The 20,434-nt window shown below is 39.5% G+C and overlaps 1 protein-coding gene and 2 long non-coding RNA genes across 6 annotated transcripts in view; 2 read left to right on the top strand and 1 right to left on the bottom strand.

Moving 5' to 3' along the window:
• The window catches only part of LOC117448725 (uncharacterized), a 213,227-nt gene extending 208,459 nt beyond the window's left edge, over window positions 1–4,768 (top strand). For 2 of the 3 annotated variants that reach the window (XR_011643458.1, XR_004552369.2), the window contains exons 4-6: window positions 3,368–3,497; window positions 3,583–3,645; window positions 4,269–4,768. This is a non-coding gene — a long non-coding RNA (uncharacterized lncRNA). The remainder of the gene's footprint in view (window positions 1–3,367; window positions 3,498–3,582; window positions 3,646–4,268) is intronic. The other variant, XR_004552370.2, reaches the window with a different exon arrangement.
• Window positions 4,769–4,973: 205 nt separating this feature from the next.
• On the bottom strand, window positions 4,974–9,661 carry LOC117448724 (uncharacterized). Its single transcript, XR_004552368.2, has 2 exons — window positions 9,355–9,661; window positions 4,974–5,733 (listed from the first exon to the last, which is right to left on the bottom strand). It is a non-coding gene; the product is annotated as an uncharacterized lncRNA (long non-coding RNA).
• A 1,401-nt stretch (window positions 9,662–11,062) lies between these two features.
• On the top strand, window positions 11,063–18,150 carry nr2f2 (nuclear receptor subfamily 2, group F, member 2). 2 transcript variants are annotated; one of them, XM_034084675.2, is made up of 3 exons: window positions 11,063–12,283; window positions 13,218–13,745; window positions 15,723–18,150. In XM_034084675.2, exons 1-3 carry the CDS (start codon window positions 11,842–11,844, stop codon window positions 15,995–15,997), a joined length of 1,245 nt encoding a protein of 414 aa, XP_033940566.1. In that variant the 5' UTR covers window positions 11,063–11,841; the 3' UTR covers window positions 15,998–18,150. The 2 variants fall into 2 exon arrangements, with proteins under 2 accessions (XP_033940566.1, XP_033940565.1); XM_034084674.2 differs by having other exon boundaries at window positions 13,200–13,745.
• Window positions 18,151–20,434: the final 2,284 nt, after the last annotated feature.

Below are 20,434 nucleotides of genomic sequence, written 5' to 3'. Positions count from 1 at the left end.
AACATTAGGTTGTTTTACAAACAGATACGTTGTGGTTATCTTTTGTAATATGTCATTTAGTATAAACTGGTCTTTATAAACATCTGTATGGAAGGTTGTAAATCAAAAATGCACCTGCCAGTGACGTTGCTCACAAACATCACAAACCCTTGTAACGTACTGTATGTAGTTTGTAAAGATTGTTGCTTTTCAGAACATGTTTAATAACTTGTTCAGTAATAGGTATATTGATTGCTAATGTCATCATGATTTAGTAGAGAAGCAGTCATGTGGCAGCTTCAACAATTCAAGGGCCCCTTTGTCCATTCATCAGCACCCCTGATTGGGCCCATGTCATGGTTAGCTGCAGGCCCGGCAGATAAAGATCAGTGGATGATTGGGCACACACATTCTTAACATGGCTGACCCGTGACATCTCAGGGGCATGCAGGGAGCCTGTCATTATGTGTACAATGCACCGCTTTCTCCCCTCTTATCTTTGAGATGACATTGAGAGTTTTTGCATTAACTCATTAACGAAAAGACTCATCATTAAAGTCATCACAGAGGCATGGTGCAGCGGTGGTGACACTGCACCGCCGCTGCATGCAGGAATGTGTCCGAGGCTCCCCAGCAACACGCTGACAGCAGGAGACCTTGGCAGGGCTTTGTGGAAGACGTGAACCTGTGGAGACATGTTCCCGTTTTGTATACACTGTGCGCTGGCTTCACATGGAAGTATGTAACATGATAAATTAGTTCTCGGGACCGCTCACTTATGGCTTATATATGGCAACCTTGATGATGATTTTAGAAATGTAACAGATGTATCGATGTTTTATACATCATTCATCAATGCTTAGAACAAAGCATTAATGAGAGCATGTTTAGTTTGACAGATTGTGAAAGATCTCTCTGCTGGAGGAGGATAAACACCTCCTCCAGCATGACACTTTGCCCTTTTAGTGAGCTTTTCATTTATCAGGGAGACCCCTCAGACCCCTCACCTTCTGGTAAAGAAACAAATCAATTTATTATCAACTTAGTTACTACAGATTGGATGTCAGAAACTACTGCCCCTTATGATGTCTTAGTATTTTTTGTATAACTACAAAATGTACAGTATGGCCTTAATTCCTGTAAATCCATGTAAATGGATTACCAACCGTCATAATATTATGATCATAAAACAAAGGGTTAACACCACAACTTCCTTTTATAAATGGCCAATAACTGATTAAAAAGAAACACTAGAAAGTGCTGTATAATAACCTCAAATAATGCCATAAATTACTACTTATGAACCTTTTATTATAAGAAGTGGCACTTAGATTTAAGTCTACATTATTCTCACAAACTTTTGTGTTTTGCGATATTTTGCTTCAGACTCGTGAAGGGTATTACGCCTAATCCTCATGTGTCAGGAAGAAGTCCTAATAACGTTACTTAAATCAAGCCTGTGTCACTGCGTGTATGCCCTTAATATTCATTCCACCTTGATGTGTGTGTGCACACACTCACATGCCCAGCGGATGGGAGTGCTTATGTGCAGCTCATGTGTTAATGCTGTCATTTCCACAGATCAGTCACAGCAGCCTTTTCTCTGTTGTTTATGGTTATGTCACCACAATTACAAGAGAGAAGGGGGGCAGAAATAAAGTGTCTGTGAAAGATTGATAGCTTTGGTCTTTAGTTCAATTGTAAATTAGAATAGCAAGTCCCTCTGGGATACAAGGGCTCTATTTATGATTAAGAAAGAGCTTCCATAATAGAGTGGTGGTAGGAAAGTTTGCTCCCTCTCACAAACAGGCAATTAGCTTGATGAAATGTGCCTTACTTTTTTTTGCAGCGCGGTTGTGTGAACCCACATTATTATGGGCTCCCTTATAGTTTATGGTATTATTTTCACCTTGAGCTGCAAACAATATGCTGTTTGAAGAAACTGTAGCTTTTATTTCATGTATTACATTTCCCGACAACTTTTTATCACTACAGTTTGATTTGGGCATGAGCAAGTTCAGAAGTAGAGAGGGGGTTTTATATCCTGTGATAAAGGAGGCAAATATCACACCATTGCTAGTTTTTAGTCTGGCTCATAAATAACACGTGCACTGGCTTAGAACATGTGTTTTATCAATGCTTATTGATTTCAATTCATCTATGCAATCATTCCATTTGTTGTATTATAACCTGCTGCTCCTGTAGTAATGATTCCTCATGTCCCCATACTGAGTATACTCATTTTCTTGTTCACAACCATTTTTTTATAGATTTTCTTTAAATCTATTTATATAGTTGTTCATTACCTTTTATGTTCCCATAGTCACCCATGTTTTACAGGGTCAATAAGCTTTAATTCTGTTTAATTCATAGAGAAAAATATGGATCAAAAAATTAACCAGTAGGTATTTTTAGTGTATACTCTAAAGCAGTCTAATGATCTGAAAAGTTATAAATCCTCCTCTGAAATAAGCTGTGTAAAAGATTACTATCATACTTAATGATTTTATGGCTGAAGGATTATCACACTCCAGATTATTGAAGCAATATAATATCTCTGGTTGTATTGTAGTGAATAAGCAAGTCAGTTTGTGAGCCAATGTGTGGGTGTAACTACTGTACATACAGCATGTGCCAAAGTGCACGTCAGGAATATTACACGCAGAGTTGTTTGTGTTGATTCGTAAATTAATACAAACTGCACGTGTCCTAGTATGTATGAGTTAGGATTATTTAATTGATTTGGTAGTTAAAAAGATATTTAGTTCAAAATGAAGAATTATATGTTTACAGTTTACCATGATATGACCTGTTGTCCTTGGGAAATACTGTAGTGTGATGCCCACAGTATCAACACAACTACCACCAAAAAATATACAAACCATTACAGTGACTATTCATGAAGTTTTTAATGAGGTAAACCCTGAAAGAATATTCTTTATCGTCTAATTTAAACACCAAAGACGGCACTTTGAGATTAGGCGAGGCGTAGGAGTGAGAGGAATTTTAAAGCTTTGAGAGAACTGAACTGTGGACCTACCTCCTCAGTACCAGCACACCACTGCCCCAAGCCTTTCTTTACTAAAAATAATAATTTAATGGCCCCCGACTGAAGATCTGTGTTGTTTTTTTTCCCTTCTGATATTCCTTCTTTGCAAGCCAGATGAGGCTTCTCAACTTCAGACAGCACAAGCGATGTGTGGCCACCCTCTTTTTGACAATTTCTGCCCGAGGGCACATGCCAGCTGTTGTCATGGAAATTACACCAGTTTATAACATTTGTTTTTCAGTACAAAGACAGTGGTGATGTATTATCTCTTATCTTGCTAGTGTTAACACTTGGCTAATAAGTTCATTTTTGTTCTTTGCATGCTTTGATGCCCTACAGTTTATTCCGAAGGCTCTGGCTGCTCTTACCCAGACAGACTCTGCCACCGCTGCTGTTAACAGCTCCGTTACGCCTGGTGATTGATCCACAAAAGTGACACACCAAGTTGATTCATCCACAAGTGTTTGCTGTGAGTTCATATTTTTAATTATCTTGGATGTCAACACTCCGTCTTCTACGTTTGACTTTCTTTTTCTTTGTTTTATTTTTTGCAGAACCTGTTCTGATTCTGATAATATAAACATGAAGACCTCTCCTCTGGTATGACAACATATCAGGTAATGAATATATTAATTTGTCCTCACTTACAAGGATTACATATTCAAATACTGACAATTGTTTATAGTCTGGTATAATCACTGTTAAGTGCATTGAGTGTATTATAAAAAAATTACTATAGTGTTAAAGAACTGTAGATGCATAATGAAATGGTGTGTTTAGAAAGGTGAATGCACATGTTTCAAGTCAGTAATGTCTATAATAAATTCAGAAAAAAGACAGAAAATATTACACTCACACAGACAAAAGTTGTTAATAAGTTTATAATAACTTCCTCACTCACCATGGTTAATGGCAAATAACTCCTAAACTGGAACCTTATAACAAATACTGTTAACTGAACACATTAAGTCATGGCTCTGTCTAACCTCTGGGCGCTATCACATGTCCACAAATCCCCTCTCAGTTTATTGTCAGTGGAGCAGGTCTAACATTTGACTGTGATGACATCATCCTGGGAGTATTGGCTCTCATGGTGTGAGCCCTAGAAGCAGCTCCTGCATGTCCTCATATGACGATAAAGTAACCAAGATCCTGTAAATAAGTGATTCCTGTTATTTTAATGGCTTTTCCCCTTGAGGTCATCCTCCCTCCAAGAACATCTTGTGTTTTTCATTCGCAGTCATCGCTGTTGTCAAGGTCTTCTCCTTTTATTCCCTCCATCAGTTCTTAAGGACCATTGATCACATGTGGATTTGTGTAAGTGAAAAACTTAAAATGGCAGTATTTGTTATTATACAATATGTTCCATTCACAAATGTTAAATACCTGTGGAAGTAAAGATGTAGTTAAGATCGTCAATATTCACAGGCTGCTGAATTTTTTCATAGTTATACAATTTATCTCTGCAGCACTTTGACAGACGAGTTCTTATGTTGAAACATTTCAGCTTGATTAATTTCTCAGCCTGCAGTCTTTAGGCCTGGAACTAGCAGAAGCGCCTCATATAATATGTTTCTGCTGTAAAGTTTAATAATCATAACTATGTTTCAATTTCAGGAGAATACTCTACTCCTCACAAATGTTCAGATCGTGAACATTTGCCTAGCAGAGAGAAAACACGGTACATTTGCACATTCTTGTATTCACACAAATGATTTTGCTATATAAGTGAAGTTAAACGCAGACTCTAAATAGAAAATAATTTCACAAATAGTCAGATGTACTCTCACATGTCATTCAGCATGTCACAAATATAGTTATAACAATAGTTCCAGTTAGGAAAGAAAGCTTTATTTACACACTTACATTAATCTGTCATGGTAAAACAGGAAACATTCATTCTGGAAATGTAAGTGCACAACATTAAAGACAAACACAGCTCATATGGTGTCATAAAACTTTATTGGTTATAGATGTGGCTGGTGTGACACTGCAAATTGCAATTATACACCACATACTGTAAGACACACGGCTATGGTTTGAAGTTTACCAACACGCATGTGTTGATCCAGCGTAGTTGGACGGGTTATCTCCTACAAACCACGTAATTGTTTAGTGTAAATTAACACCTATAAGAAAAACTGGAGATGCAACGTTAACAGGACAGTAGCAGTTTGATATAATTGATTAATCTAATAATGATCACTATGGCTGCCTTTTTAATTAATTATTGGTAATAGGTGACATTTCAGAACATTAAGCATACAATTCAACACTTTATAGCCGAATTAGAAACCTGATGCTGAAGTACGCCTCCTCTACATCCGTTTGTGTAATTCTTACATATCCCTCCCTGCTACCACATTACACCTTGAGTTACAGTAATTCAATACACCGTCTGCTGCCTTTGGGGCCACATGTGAACCGTGTCTGGCTCAGGACTGAATGCTGCCACAGCTTTCTCTCTTAGGTCCTCTCCAAAACTTTTTTCACTGTCTGAGTACATGAAAAAAAGAAAAGTGAGGTGAGTGGACTGCCCACTCACCCTCTTTTAAAAAGAAGAGGGAGGGTAGGTCACACTCGAAGAGACACATCTTACAAGTGCCCGGGAACAACCGCGGTGTTGTGCTGCCGGTCGCTGTGTGGCTCCACTGGGACAGATGGGCCTTAAGCTGCTTTGCCGAAGGGTACTTCAGCAGTGGTTCCTACGGGTTAGAGAGCACTTATCACACAATTCCCCTACCTAGACTTTCCCAGCTAGTCCTTAGAGTTAAACCATTGACCTTCTGGTCATCTGCCTCAAGTAATCACCACATATGCTCCATCAATGCAGTCTTTAGCAGCCAAAACAACACATAATTTATCATTTCTCATATCATCTCTCCATTCCATAGTTTTGATCACTTAAACAGCCACGACTCACACAACCAGCATTTACAAATACATTAAGAGCATGCTGGCAGTCAGCCTAAAGAGTGATCATTGAGACAAATTGATCCCTATCTGTTTAAATTGGCACTATAATCTATCATTGGCAAATTGAACACAGTGAGCTATCTGGGATCTATTGCCTTTTTAGATAGCAGCCCTTAGGGCATGCAGACAGAGTGAAAGTGATCTACGCCACTGAATGAACTTGTTATGTCTCTGCTAAGACATGTACATGTATGTCTGCTAACACTGAAGCATAAAAAGGTGAATGTTATACATGTTAGTATTTCTCACACTGTATATGCCTCTATAGCTTACATGTGTGCATAAAATCAAATGCTCATATACACACACACACACACACACACACACACACACACACACACACACACACACACACACACACACACACACACACACACACACACACACCATGTTTACACTAAGTGGTTGTTAATTGGTATAATGGATGCAATTTTCTGTAATAACATATTATTAAAATGCCAAAAAGAGAGAAACATAACTTAAAGTCGTACTTTTTTCCATTAAAGTCTGTAAAAGCCATGCTTTAGTGTAACCTACAGTATTCAACCACAAAGAAAAAAAGGCAAATCAAAAGAAACTACGTTCTATAAGAGTATGCACACGGGATAATTTATTGAGTTAAAACCTGTATGGCAAACAAATCTTTAATTACATTTGTTAAAATGTTAAACTATCCTTATATGAGGAGACTTTGCTCATGTTACGTTAAGCTTATATTTATTCTATGATTATTGTGATATATGAGTCTGATGTAACTTTTTGAAACTGTCGGTCAGCAAATATTCTTTGCCTAAATAAAGCCACATGTACAAGCACACATTTGACTAATTGGTCCTTTTTTTCATCTTTGCATTCAAGCAACATTACTACAGCAATGCTATAAAGAGAGTATAGATAAGCCTTTACCAGAGGATGCCTAATATAATGCAATACAGCAGATAAAACTGCTGTGACTTTGGGGCACAACCACCATTAATCTAGTGATCTTTATCAAGCAGGAAAAAACTATTTGAGGCTGTTTAAGAGCGTTTTGAATATTAAAATATTGCTTTTTAATTGTATACACAAAAGCTCAAACCTGTTGCCTCCAACAGTTAATCAACCTGTGTGTTATCTGACATTAATTATTGTATATTTTTGATATTTTATGATAAGTTGAATCTCAACCAATTGTCAAAAACATGTTATATTCCTGGTGTTATTTTTTAAATTGGACGATTTAATTTGTTCTGATTCCACAGTGGTCTAATTCAATGAGACTCTTGAAGTTGATTAGCCTGGTTAACATTTGCTCCTGCGCGGGTCTGCAGGGGTTAATCAGGCCGGGAACTTGGAGACCCCCGGGTCAGCCCCCCCCCCCCCCCCCCCCTATCTGCATGAAGCACTCGGTGAAGGCGCAGATGAGATTAAAGTGCACTTTCATCACAGTTTTTGACTTTTTACAAAAAGTGTGAGACGGTTTCTCGCCGTCAGCATGACTCTGCTTTTTAGATTAGTTAGGCTATATCTTAAAAGAAAAAATCTGATTGATATGCGATCATTTTTAATCCAATTCACTCTGGTAGTTATTTGGTTTTATTCTACAATCTGTTGCATTTACACTGTTTTGACTAAAGTGCGCGTTGGCATATACAAATAATGACCAGTCCCAGTGCACGTGTCAGTTTAACTTGATACATGAGTGAAAGCGTTTTCTTTGCACGGCCGTAAATCTCAACTATTATCTACTCACTATCGATTAATTTAGCTGCACTTATCTCAATCAGCACATCTCCACTCCTGTGTTCCAGAGCGTGTGCTTTGTTTTACTAACAATAATAAAGTGATTTGGTCCTTACTCCCAGCCCGAGCATGGGAAATCGTTAAAGATCCAGCTATTTGTGTGTGATCAGTAAATATTTAGTGCAGGCGACATCCTCTGTCTCGTCTTAATCGATACTGGTCCCGTTGGGCAGCGCTATTGTTGTGTGCAGGCTCGCTGAGCATATAGTGCTTTTATCCTCTGACTAAAGGCAGAACAACTGCTAATCACACAGAGGAAACTTTTAAACCCGGGAAATAAAAACTGCAGCACAAGACTTTTAGAGGGTTTAATAGCAAATCAATTGTGTAAGTGTGAAACTGTTTATGCGTGGAAAAGGTGTTCAATTTTCAACCCAGTATAGATTTACGCGAGGTTAATTGAGGCTATTATCATTTCATTATAAAGGCTTTCTTATTCTCTGCATAATGTATAATTGTAAGAGATGTAGATGTAAGAAAGAAATAGGGATATTGTTTATGTAGTTGCTTCTTAATTTTGTATAATGATTACATTGTCATTTTAAATTATAATGATTAATTTGAATTAGAGCTAATTAATAATAAGGATAATATAATAATAATAACACAATAGTCATTGCTGTTTTAGGCTGTGTTTAAGGACACTGGATGTTTATTTTTGCAATCAAATGAAATATGTTGGCAGGTTTTAATTACAGCTCTAATCACAGGTCTTATTGCATCTTCTAATCTCCTTATAATTTCTAATAAGCAGAATCTCACAATGCATGCTCGCACACTTATAGACAGGTGTCTGTTCTGACTTCCCCCCCCCTCCTCCCTCTCTCCTCTTAGCCCACACAAAGCAGCGGCGTACACGCGCGTTTTGGCCATATTACTGTGCGAGAGAAAAGGCGCACAGGATCTCTGCTTTGCTGTAGCCTAAAGACGTATTATTTCCAGAAGCAGTCAAAAGATATTCTGCTCCGAAGATATTATTATATTACCCATTCCTCGCTCATCAACACATGATGTGAATCAGTTGTTCTTACCGGCTCTCCAAAGTGTTTGCATGATCAGACATTTGCCAACATTTTCTTAATAAACAGCGTGCTTTTTGTGTTTGATTCTGTCTGTTGGAGACGAAGATTTGCCAGTTTCATTCTGAGCAGTGTGTCTAAAAAGAGAAGACAAAATATATTCTGAATAAGAGAGAAGATGCACCCTGCTACGGAAGAAGCCACACACATATGCATTTGGTTTTTATAAGAATACAGCCTTCTGCCTCTCTATCACTATCAAATAACTTTATGAATGGGTATTTGCAACCTAGTTGGGCTTAATGTACTCATCATATAAATGAACACGTGGAGAAAAAAGCAGTATGAGTGACTGATACGCCCGTGTTGAATGCGCACTAGAAACATCGTGTATTTACGCTACTATATGCGTTGTTTGCAGCCATATATTTATTTTATTTCAACAAATAATGCTGTCCGCTTATTTAGACAATATTTAATTTAGAACTGAGAAATAAAACACAGGTACTTTTACGATTTATCCTATTAAAGTGCGCAAAACGTACTTACCGTTCGAAGTCGGATCCTGGAGAAACGGATACATTTCGGGGTGTTTTCACGGCTTCTGTAAATGAAACCGACAAAGTAATCATGCAGACAAAATAAAACCGGCTCATTTGTTTTAGAATAAAGACATAATTGCTCTAAATACCACCGCTGGGATTGCCTGAAGTGGCAAAAAGTAAATCCAACTCTGGCAACTCTGAAAGCTTTGCCGTCCAAGTCCTGTAAAACAGAATTTAAACAAACAGTCATCAGTTTAAAATGGTGCTCGTTAGTTTGGTCGATGCGGGAGAAGAGACTGAAGCAGTTTCCGTGTCGGATGGCTCCTCTAAATTGAATCTTATTTGAAGCAAAACTTCATACGCTAGGGGGCACCCATATACTGTAATAGATCCTGGGACAAAGCATGCTGCTGCTGCTGCTCTCTGTAGACTGACACAGCCAGGCTATAGGTTCATCTGCAGGGCTGCAAGTGAAGTTTTACCTGCAGTTCAACTTTGATCTCTGGGTTTAAAGTAAACCAATCTTTACCGCTGTTTAAATACAAGTCTAAAAACATATTAACCATGAGAGCAGCCACTCTGAGCAGACACTGACCCCGTTCTACATCCTCGGCATCCCTCACTGTGTTTGCAATCATCCCAAAAGCAGTAGATTGTCTTTATTATAAGGCGATATCCGAGGTGTAATTTAATGCATGACCCAAAAAAAACACTTTTATAGGGTTGTTTATCAGGAAGTGGCTTTGCTTTCATCTTCACATTAATGTGCAAGGCCTTTGACCTCAAGGGACATTTTAAAAAGTAGACCCTATTTAAAGATGTGGTTATTTCATGTTTTGACCACATGAAGAAAGAGCTCTGACTTTGGAGACCCAGGTCTGGCCCCTCTGACCTGGTGCGTTGGGGATATTTGCGGCCGTGAGGGATTAGCAGGCTACAGCGGGTGGCTAGATAATGTCAGCAGCCTATCAATAACGTTTTTATAAGAGGTGTGGATTGTGATGAAAGGTACCTGGTGTGATTAGAAGCGCTAATAAGTAGCCTATATTGGCCTGTCCAAATAAAGCAACACATTTGGAGAAAAGGGGAGAAATTCTGCGTCTGCCTTAAATGTGCATATAAGTCTTCACTGTTTTACACACTTATCCTAAATAACATGCACACTTCCAATGATCATGTATCATACACTCAGAGTGTCTCTTTGTGTTCTCAAATGTGTATAATGTCTTTTATATTCACATATAAAGGATAAACATTACGGCAAAAATAATAGTTTTTATTATAATGAGCAAATATAATGTGCAGAAGGTGCACCTGTGTCCACGGGACAAAATCTCTTTAGATTTTTCAGTATTTGATAAATGTACAGATATAGTGTTACGCGATACGAGGCAATTAATGGATTAAGGTAGGGTGTTATTTCTTCATGCAATTGTTAGTGCTTTACCGGGAATTGAGTATGTTCTAAGTATGGACGATTTGAGTGACTAAAAAATGATTCCCGAAACACGTCTCGTTTTAGGACCAAGCGGCCCTCTCGACCTCCATGCTGGCTCTGGCAAGGTACCAAGTAGCACAAGTGCCGACTAGCCAATGGGGTTGAGGGGGAGGTCCCTAAACTCTGACCAGTCAAACACACTCTCCTTCCTTATATGGCAGCAGATCTCCATGGTAACGTGTGCTAAGTTGCAGCAGTCGTGTCAAAGTTCACTATATAGAGAGCTCAGTGAGCTGATCAGAGAGAAAGCATTCTGCCAGCCCGGCTCCTACCAATCGCAAATCACTTCCTAACCTCCGCCTTTTTAACATATTTGATCACTTTGATTCTCTACTCCTTTTTCCTATTATTTTTCACTGCACGAAGGAGGTTTGTAGGTTGTGATCTTTGTTTTTGTGGTTTTTGTTTTTTAGTGCTTTCAGCATTTTTTGGGAAGAGTTGTCTTCACCGTCCAGACTCTCCAAAAACATTGGCTTCTGCTGCGCGCATTCTGGCGCTACCTCTCAACAAGAAAAGGAAGAAGACGCATTTTTTTTTACCCAGTTGGTGATTTCCTTCAAGACTTGTGCTGGAACTTGATAGTAGCTGCTTCAGTGTGCTCACTATTGTTTTTGCTGCTGCAGACACGGTCCTACCCACCAGCTGCTCCATCATTCTCTGAATATTCCATGCTATCGGTTGATCATTTTAATATTTAGCCTACATTTCCCATTGATGGGTGTACTGGATGGCTGACTGTAAGCGCCCCTGGACTTGGCCTTTAAGCGCAAGGCAGCGACTCAGCTCGCCATCGCATCAGTTTTGAAAACGTGCTTCGCGACATCTCCAACAGCAATAAATCGACAGTTTTCGGGAGATTTTGACTGGATTCAACGTAGGTTAGATTTGACATTGTGTGTCCTGTTAGTCACAGTTTATCGCGTTTCCTTGAGACATTATTCACCGCGACACCAAAACGGCAGACAAAAAGTTTCTTTACGTTGACTGATAGATATGGCAATGGTAGTGTGGAGAGGCTCCCAGGACGATGTGGCTGACACCCAAGGCACCCTTTCCTCGCAAACCCAAGGAGGACTATCCCTTCCCACCCCTCAACCAGGCCAGTTAAATCTGTCCTCTCAGGTCGCCCCTCCGACCACTCAGATTCCGGTCCAAGGACCCCCGAACAACACACAGTCCACGCCGACGAACCAGACGACGGAGAAGCAGCAGCCACAGCACATCGAGTGTGTGGTGTGTGGGGATAAATCCAGTGGCAAACACTATGGCCAGTTTACTTGCGAGGGGTGCAAAAGCTTCTTCAAACGGAGCGTAAGACGGAACCTCACTTACACATGCCGTGCCAACAGGAATTGTCCAATCGACCAACACCACCGCAATCAGTGCCAGTACTGCCGCCTCAAAAAATGCCTGAAAGTCGGCATGAGACGGGAAGGTATTGGGACTTTATGTTTCTGATTTATATGCGTGAGTGTGTGTAAGTGTGCTTGTGCTTTTCTAGACATGAAACCATGTAATGTCGCCCCCGTAGCATGTTCTCTCCCCCGACTCTTCCCTCCCAGGCTGTGCGGCAGCAGCTCGCCATGGAGCGGCTCTCTGCTGTGCTTGAGCCGGGGCTCGCCGGGTCTTCGTTTAGCCGCTCTATTATTGTATCCAGCTCCAGCGCATTATAGCCTTGCATTTCACAAATGCGATCCGACTCCTGGCCGGGTTAGGGCTATCGAATATATATTTAGACAAAGCGTAGACATACAGCTGTACTGAATAGATGAAACAATATGTCCTTCTGCGCTATTATGGCGAGTACCGAATTAAGAGATAGCGTGTTCCGGCTACATCTCTCCCGCATGTTCACGGAGTCTGAAGCTGGACATCAGCTTGAATCGTGCACACAAAGCCTCCGTTTAACCTTAAGAATTTATTTGAATATATGTCGAATATAGGCCTGCATTTTATGGCAAAACAAGATGAATTGCTAAGTAGGTTAAGGGTTAAACATGCAAGGTCTCCCTTGCCCTCTTTGTGTTCCTTCACAGCCAGCTCATGTTGCTGTTGCCGAATAACATAATTTTAAAGACATATCCATATGTGTAAAACGTGTTTTAAAGCGTGTGTTTCACAATGATATGTCTCACTACAGCTTCATTATCTATGCGACCTTTTAAAACTCTATGCAATAACACAATGTGTGTATGAGTGTTGTGATATTGTAGGCTACAGCAAACATGCTGTGTGAAATATATTTTGTTGATGCTTATTCTTGATTCAGCCATAAATGTATAATATTTGAAAGGTATGCCTAAGTGTATATAGTGTGATGATTTGTAGAATTCAGGCTTCAATATCTGTAGTTTCTCTTTTTACTGCAGCGGTGCAAAGGGGACGGGTGCCACCCACACAGCCTCACCACGGTCAGTTCGCCTTGACAAATGGAGACCCACTGCACTGCCATTCCTACTTATCCGGATATATCTCTCTTCTGTTGAGAGCGGAGCCCTACCCGACGTCCCGGTATGGCAGTCAGTGCATGCAGCCCAACAACATCATGGGCATCGAGAACATTTGTGAACTAGCAGCCAGGATGCTCTTCAGCGCCGTGGAGTGGGCCAGGAATATTCCCTTCTTTCCAGACCTTCAGATCACAGACCAGGTGGCTCTGCTGAGGCTGACGTGGAGTGAGTTATTTGTGCTGAACGCCGCGCAGTGCTCCATGCCCCTGCATGTGGCTCCTCTCCTGGCGGCGGCTGGCCTTCACGCCTCCCCCATGTCTGCGGACAGAGTGGTGGCCTTTATGGACCACATTAGGATCTTCCAGGAACAAGTGGAGAAGCTCAAAGCTTTGCACGTTGACTCTGCTGAATATAGTTGCTTAAAGGCAATTGTGCTCTTCACCACAGGTAAGACAATAGACTGGCACACTCCAAGTTAAGTCTGTGTGAATGTCACTAACATGCTCACTGACATCAGCTAAATCAACGCTGACCTAAATATACCCACACTGCCTATAGAGGTGGTTGTTTGTCTTAGATAAACATCCTGCTTAAATGTACACATGTGCTGCCTTCATGGTCAACGACTTTTGAATATAGGATTGAGGCTCCTAAATTATAATAATTAACTGATTAATAAACTGATGTATTAGACACAAACACAGAAATATAGGCTACTGGAAATTGTACAAGCATTTTTGTTAAATTAAATTAACAACAAAACAGAGGAGAATGACTGAAATATTAGAGGATAATCTTGAGTTAAATAACACCGGTAACTTCACCATAATTACTTTAAGCATCATAACATCTAGCTATTAACACTGTTTGCAAAACCAATAGCTTGCAGATGAATTGCTACACTTTGACTTTATTTTCATTTTTCCGCCATTTATCAATGTGTGTATACCCCACGTCTTGTTTGTAGGGAATGACAGATATAAATGATGTCAGGCTCCGAGGGGGAGGGGAATAGAAAAAGAAAGACAAGCCTAATGTCCCATTTGCACACAGTAAAAGCAAAGCGCAGGTTTCAACGCTCTCGTGTCATTTAGGGGACATGCATGTCCGAGGAAAAACATGTAGAAGCCATGCAAACCCTGTAATTGCAAATATGTCAGATTGTAACAATAGTGTGTGACATTAAGCAGTGACAGGAGGGGCGGCTTTCATTTTTATTTTGCAGAACATTTGTTCTTCGCCGATTCAAGGCGTCTTTGGACTTGCTCCAGAACTAGGTCATGGACCCAAACTTCCCAGTTATTTTGTTACATTAGCTCCACCATTAAAGAGGGAAATCAAAAAATCCGTGTGAAAGAGATTTACAGGGTTTTGAGTGAGTGCACGTCTTTTAAATGATACCATACCTGCAAGCCATCAGCCTCTGTATTTCATTTAGCCCACCATTGTTCTCGTGATGGTTTGTAAACCTATTCCAAAAAATCACATCACATCTCATGTCATTTCATTTTTATTATTAAGCCCTGATGGCTTAATTGGTCTGATCCATGCCTGAGACCGGAGGCTTGTGTTGTAGCTTGAATGACACGCATTTGCTACTTTGGTGGTTGTTGTCATGCATAAAGTTTACAAAGTTAACCAATGCGCGTACAAGCCTTTTTTGGCACATAATCATCAGCCGCCCACATGCAGCAGCAAAAATAGTGATTATGCGTCTCTGGTGGTATAGTATGACGGCAACTCCGTAGGCTATGGGCCCCTTTTTCCAAGCTAAATCTCTGCTCACTAAAGGTCAGTAGGTCTCCCTGTCTTTCCCTCTCTCCCCCACTCCTCCTCGCTCTGCCTCTGACAGCGAAACACAGGCTCATCTAAAACGCTGTCTTTAGCTATGAATATGCTTAATTATTTAGCTCACTTTTAAGTGGCTTTATCGAGGGAAATGACCGAGGTATGGTAGCGATAAAAGGAGGAGCAGAGAAGTAAGAGTGGCGGAGCAAAATTCGACATTACCTGCTTTTAAAACATAGCCCATCGTTTAAGTTCGGTTAAAAAAAATCTATATATGTAGGCCTATCTATTTAAAAAATATATATTATAAAATACTGTAATCAATAAAACTCAGTTCGCAGTGCGCAATTATATTTTTGTAATTGTGCCTTGATAATAATTCGCCAAGCGTAATGTTTTAACTATAACAATTGTTAGATTAAAAACATATAGTAGTAACGAGAACAATCCTCTTAACAAATACCCTGGATTTTTACATATAAAGGGATAAAATAATTTCCTAAAAATGTTTTTTTCTTCTAAATGTGACAGGCTATCAATTTCCGCCTGTATATCCCCACAGTGAGGGAAAGCTCCTCGTGAGAGAAACACTTTAGGTCACACTTTATTAATGTTTATTTGCTTTCCCCTTCCCAGATGCTTGTGGCCTCTCAGATGTGGCCCATGTGGAAAGTTTGCAGGAGAAGTCCCAGTGCGCCCTGGAGGAATATGTCCGGAGCCAGTACCCCAACCAGCCCACACGGTTTGGGAAGTTGTTACTCCGCTTGCCTTCCCTCCGCACAGTCTCTTCCTCGGTCATAGAACAATTATTTTTCGTCCGATTGGTAGGTAAAACCCCAATTGAAACTCTCATCAGGGATATGTTGCTTTCGGGGAGCAGTTTTAACTGGCCTTACATGTCAATTCAGTAAACCAAGAAGGAGACGAACAAACAAAAGGTGGGGTTGGGGGGGGGGGGCTGCGAGACTACAATGATTATAGCTGCTTTTGTGGAAGGAATAAAAAAACCAACCGGCTGTTACACGGGGCTGGCTTTCATGAAGAAAGACATTGACGTAAATGACTGTGAATTCCCCCCTACTCCAAAAAAATTGAGACATCCACTGAACTTTCAAAATGGCAGATACAAGCTCCCGGTGTTCATGCAGAACAACCTGCTTCGATTCATTTTTTTCAATGAAAGAAGAAAATGAGAAAAAAAGGGAAAGGGATTTTGTTTATCCTTATAAGGAACATTAAGTATTAAGTGCATTTAAAAATGATAATTTGGGTAAAAAGAAGAAAAAAAACAGGAGAAAGGGAAAATACGAAAACGTGAATTTCCTTTTCTCAAATGACTTGTCCTGTGTCCATGTATAGCTGTGTTTTGTACTTTCTTTGTTCCTCCTTTCTGGTTTCAAACCGGCCTATGTGATTTCTGTAGTACAGGTGGTGTTATTTTCTAAGACAATGATTTATTTTGAAAAGGTGTACAAAAAAAGTTCTAAAAAGAATTAAAACCACAGCAATAGGAGTTTAGGCTTATAATCTAGGCGTAATGCTGCAAGCGCACTTATATTCTAAGGATGACCAATACCATCTGGGAAAAGGGGGTTTCTTTGGACTTCATGTTCAACTTTATGACCCAGCGAAAACATTTTGCTCTTTATTAATATGAAGTTACAGGATCCACTTTGTTTTCCAAATTATTTGCTGAAAAGTCTTCCCCAATTCATCCAACTTTGAATATTTGGCATCAGTTCCCCAATTGGATTCAATAAAAAAAGATCCTACAAGTTGCCTATCCTGCTGTTAAAGAGGTATTAAGACAGGTGGCTCTAAATGCGTTATATTTGCATTTAAGGCTGTTTGCAGTGGTTTCAAACTGCACTGAAAGCATACCTGACTTGTTTAAAAAAATTGGAGAGGTCAAGGGGTCATAAAAGTTTGAAGCCTAGACAGAGTAGTGTTTAATAGCAGTATTATTAAAGCGTCCCTGAAATGTCACCCTTTATTCACTTCAAGCATTAAGTGCCTGACAAGCATGATGTGATTTCTTATCAAAATGTTGTTAAAGTAAGCCTACAGCATTTTTGGGGGAACTCGATTAGATTTTAAACTTCAGTCGTGTATTTCACTTGAAAAACACTGATTAGAGGCAGTATTCTTGTAAATATAGGTCAATTCATTTCAACAACTTTTTCCTTTATACAAAGTATATGTGATTAAGAAAAATCTGTGGTTGCCATTTTTTTTCTCGGTAATACAACGTTTTCAAAATTGAGTGGCAGACTTAGCTAGTAGCACTGAAAGTTATGTTTTTAATGTATATACATATTACTACAAATGTTTTCTTTTTCATGTATATTTAGACTGTGAATGCATGGCCACAGGTCGCTAACCTATTTTACCTTTGATATATAAATGTAAATGTTTTCTCTCTCTTTTTTGACTGTATAGATATAATCTGTGCATTCAGTACACTAGCCCTTGTATTTAAAGAAACAAAAAAGAAAAGAAACAACGTTCATTATTAGGCTATACAGACTTAAACAGGGTGAGCAGGTTTGAGAAAAAGGAGTCAATATTTTAACTTTAGTGTTATTGCTCCTTGGTCTTTGACAGGTGCAGTGGTGTGCGTGAGCGTGTGTGCGCGAGAGCGTGTGCGTGCGTGTGTGTATTTGGAAGCTAGCAATTTTGTCCTTGTTTTGATGGCTTTTCTTCAACACACACACAAACACCATGTTGTGGTTGAATTAAAAGGGATCACTGATTGAACACTGATCTTTGGCTGTTCGTGGCCACATATGGACCAGAGAATGATACATGATTGTAATTATGAACAGTTTAAACTGACCCACGTTTTTATATAAATATATAAAAATATATGACTGCAGGGTATTGATAACGTATAGATACTTTTTTTATGATTATTATTATTATTAATTGCAAGTGATATATGTGAGTGTGTGTGAAAGTTTATAGTTGAACACAATTCTTGTTTGTTTGTGTTAGCTTATTGTAAACAAGCATTCTGCTGTAAATTTGTTCTTGGTATTAAATTATAATTTATGAATTTGAAAAATCAAGTATTTCCATGTTTTTTTGACTTCCCCAACGCAAGTGTGAACTTGTCCTTGTGTGTGCGTGTGTTTATGTGCGTGTGGTCGGCTAGAGGGGGGTGTGTGTGGAGTCAATTTGCTGTGGCAGGATGTTGCCCTTTTGCCCTATGAAAATGATTAATGAATTACAAAATAATTAATCAATCAGCCAACAGGCTCGCTCAACGCCTTCACTTTTTGCTACAAGTTTCCGAATATTTTCTATAAAAACAGTAATTTGGCAAAAATGCTTTCGAAATAATGAATTTAAGGCAGATGTCAGTCACACTTGAGAAATGGGATACAACAGTTGTAATAAGGCTCCCTGCCTCAACAGATAATAACATTTCATAACAGTATATCCCCCCCCCCCCTCATTGGGAAATACCCAACTCGCCTTATTTGCGTTTCACCTTTGGACACTCACATCAATATTAATGGCATGAATTTATACAGTATACATATTAGCATCCAAATATTATAAGTTAGGCTATATCGATAGAGAAAAAAAACCTGAAAATCCAAATGTTCTTATGACAAAAACGACTATTGTCTACATTATTCATGTACAACTGCACTGAGCTTCATTAACATCCACACTACGAAAAAAAACAATAGGATTATTCATGTAAAAAAATATGAATAGCCAAAAAGTGAAATTATGGTTAAAATGTCAATCATATGCTTAGGGGCTGTTGTGATGTTGTCGGCTAGACCTTTGGCCTATCATTAATTACCAGTAGTATTGGTTTAGTTGAGAGTTAGGCCTGAAATAGAAAAATCCTTGTTGCATGGAGGCTTAATCAGGATGGGTGCACGCCAACTTCACCACGGTTTCTGCTGTGTGTGTGTGTGTGTGTGTGTGTGTGTGTGTGTGTGTGTGTGTGTGTGTGTGTGTGTGTGTGTGTGTGTGTGTGTGTGTGTGTGTGTGGATGTGGATGTGTGAGTGTGTGGTTTGTTGCTGTTGATAATGATGAAAATGATGATTATGATGTGATGCTGATGGTCTTTTATCCTCGGCTTCTTGCTGAAAGCACTATTTATCCACACTGCTGCTCTCACTGCGTGTCCAGCCAAACTGTCTCTGAGGTATATTACACTCAGTCCCACACTGATAATCAAACATACACATCCCACACCAGTGAGCCAATATCCTATTATTGGACCAAGTATTTACAGTACAACCATAAAGGAAAGAAAAAAACTCTCCACCAACCTTTACCATTTATTGGAATCAGTAAAACACACATTCTAGAGGTTGGGATGGATCTGCACACTGACCGGGCTGATTTCAATTGTCAGAGCGTGATGTATAGGCTGGACTCTATCATTTGTACTGCTGTGCGTTTATTAGCAATGCACAAAAAAACTAATGAGGTGTAACACGCTGTGACGTCACTTTTATTTACGTCTGTTTGACGTGGGAACTTTTTGACACAGGAGCTGGTAGCCCTATACCCCCCCCCCCCCCCCCCCCCCTCTTTCCAATATAAACGCCACAGGCTGCGGGGCATGTGTGTGCAGGAGAGTCGGTGGTGATGGCCGGCGTTGGATGGGCTTTACGCTCTGAAGCTGAGAACTTATTCAGGGCTCCCGGGCTATTAGTGGGGCTATTTCTGTAATAAGATAAGAATATGGTTTGCAGTCTCGCTCCTCCTCCGTCCATTTCACACAGACATAGGCCTACATACGTGACCAGTTAGGCGACAAATATGCACATTATTTGCACATTGGCACTATCTATTACTATGACAAATTAGCCCATGCAACATGCGTTTTATTGGAGGCTAAGAAAACGCAGTTCATTTACAATGTATTCTATAGGTCAAACGCTCAGCTGGATGGGCCACATGTTCCCTTTGTTAGTGCACTTACGTTAATTAAAAAAATATTCATAATCATTGTTATTATTTTTAATATTATTAATATTATCATTTATATTTTTGCCGTTTTTATTTTCTAACAAATTGGCGATAGCACCAGATAAAGGCTGAATCAACAGCAACATTTGTTTTGTTCATGTTTATTTGAAAAATAATTTCTTATTATTGTTTTTCAATTTATATATGAATAATTGTATTTGTCTAAACATTATTTCACTTTATCTTTGGCCATTAAAATAAACCCTTGCCCCTCACCTCTACTTAGTGCACCAGGCTCCGCATTCTGCCCATAAATGTAAGAAAAGTGTGCCATCTACCCGCTAACCCCGGAACTGTAGCTGGAGACCTCGGCTCACTTTAACACAAAGGGAATAGCGCCTCCTCG

The sequence above is a fragment of the Pseudochaenichthys georgianus genome, chromosome 6 (genome assembly GCF_902827115.2).
Source record: "Pseudochaenichthys georgianus chromosome 6, fPseGeo1.2, whole genome shotgun sequence".
Classification (NCBI taxonomy): Eukaryota; Metazoa; Chordata; class Actinopteri; order Perciformes; family Channichthyidae; genus Pseudochaenichthys; species Pseudochaenichthys georgianus.
This window is presented reverse-complemented; position numbering and strand designations above follow the sequence as displayed.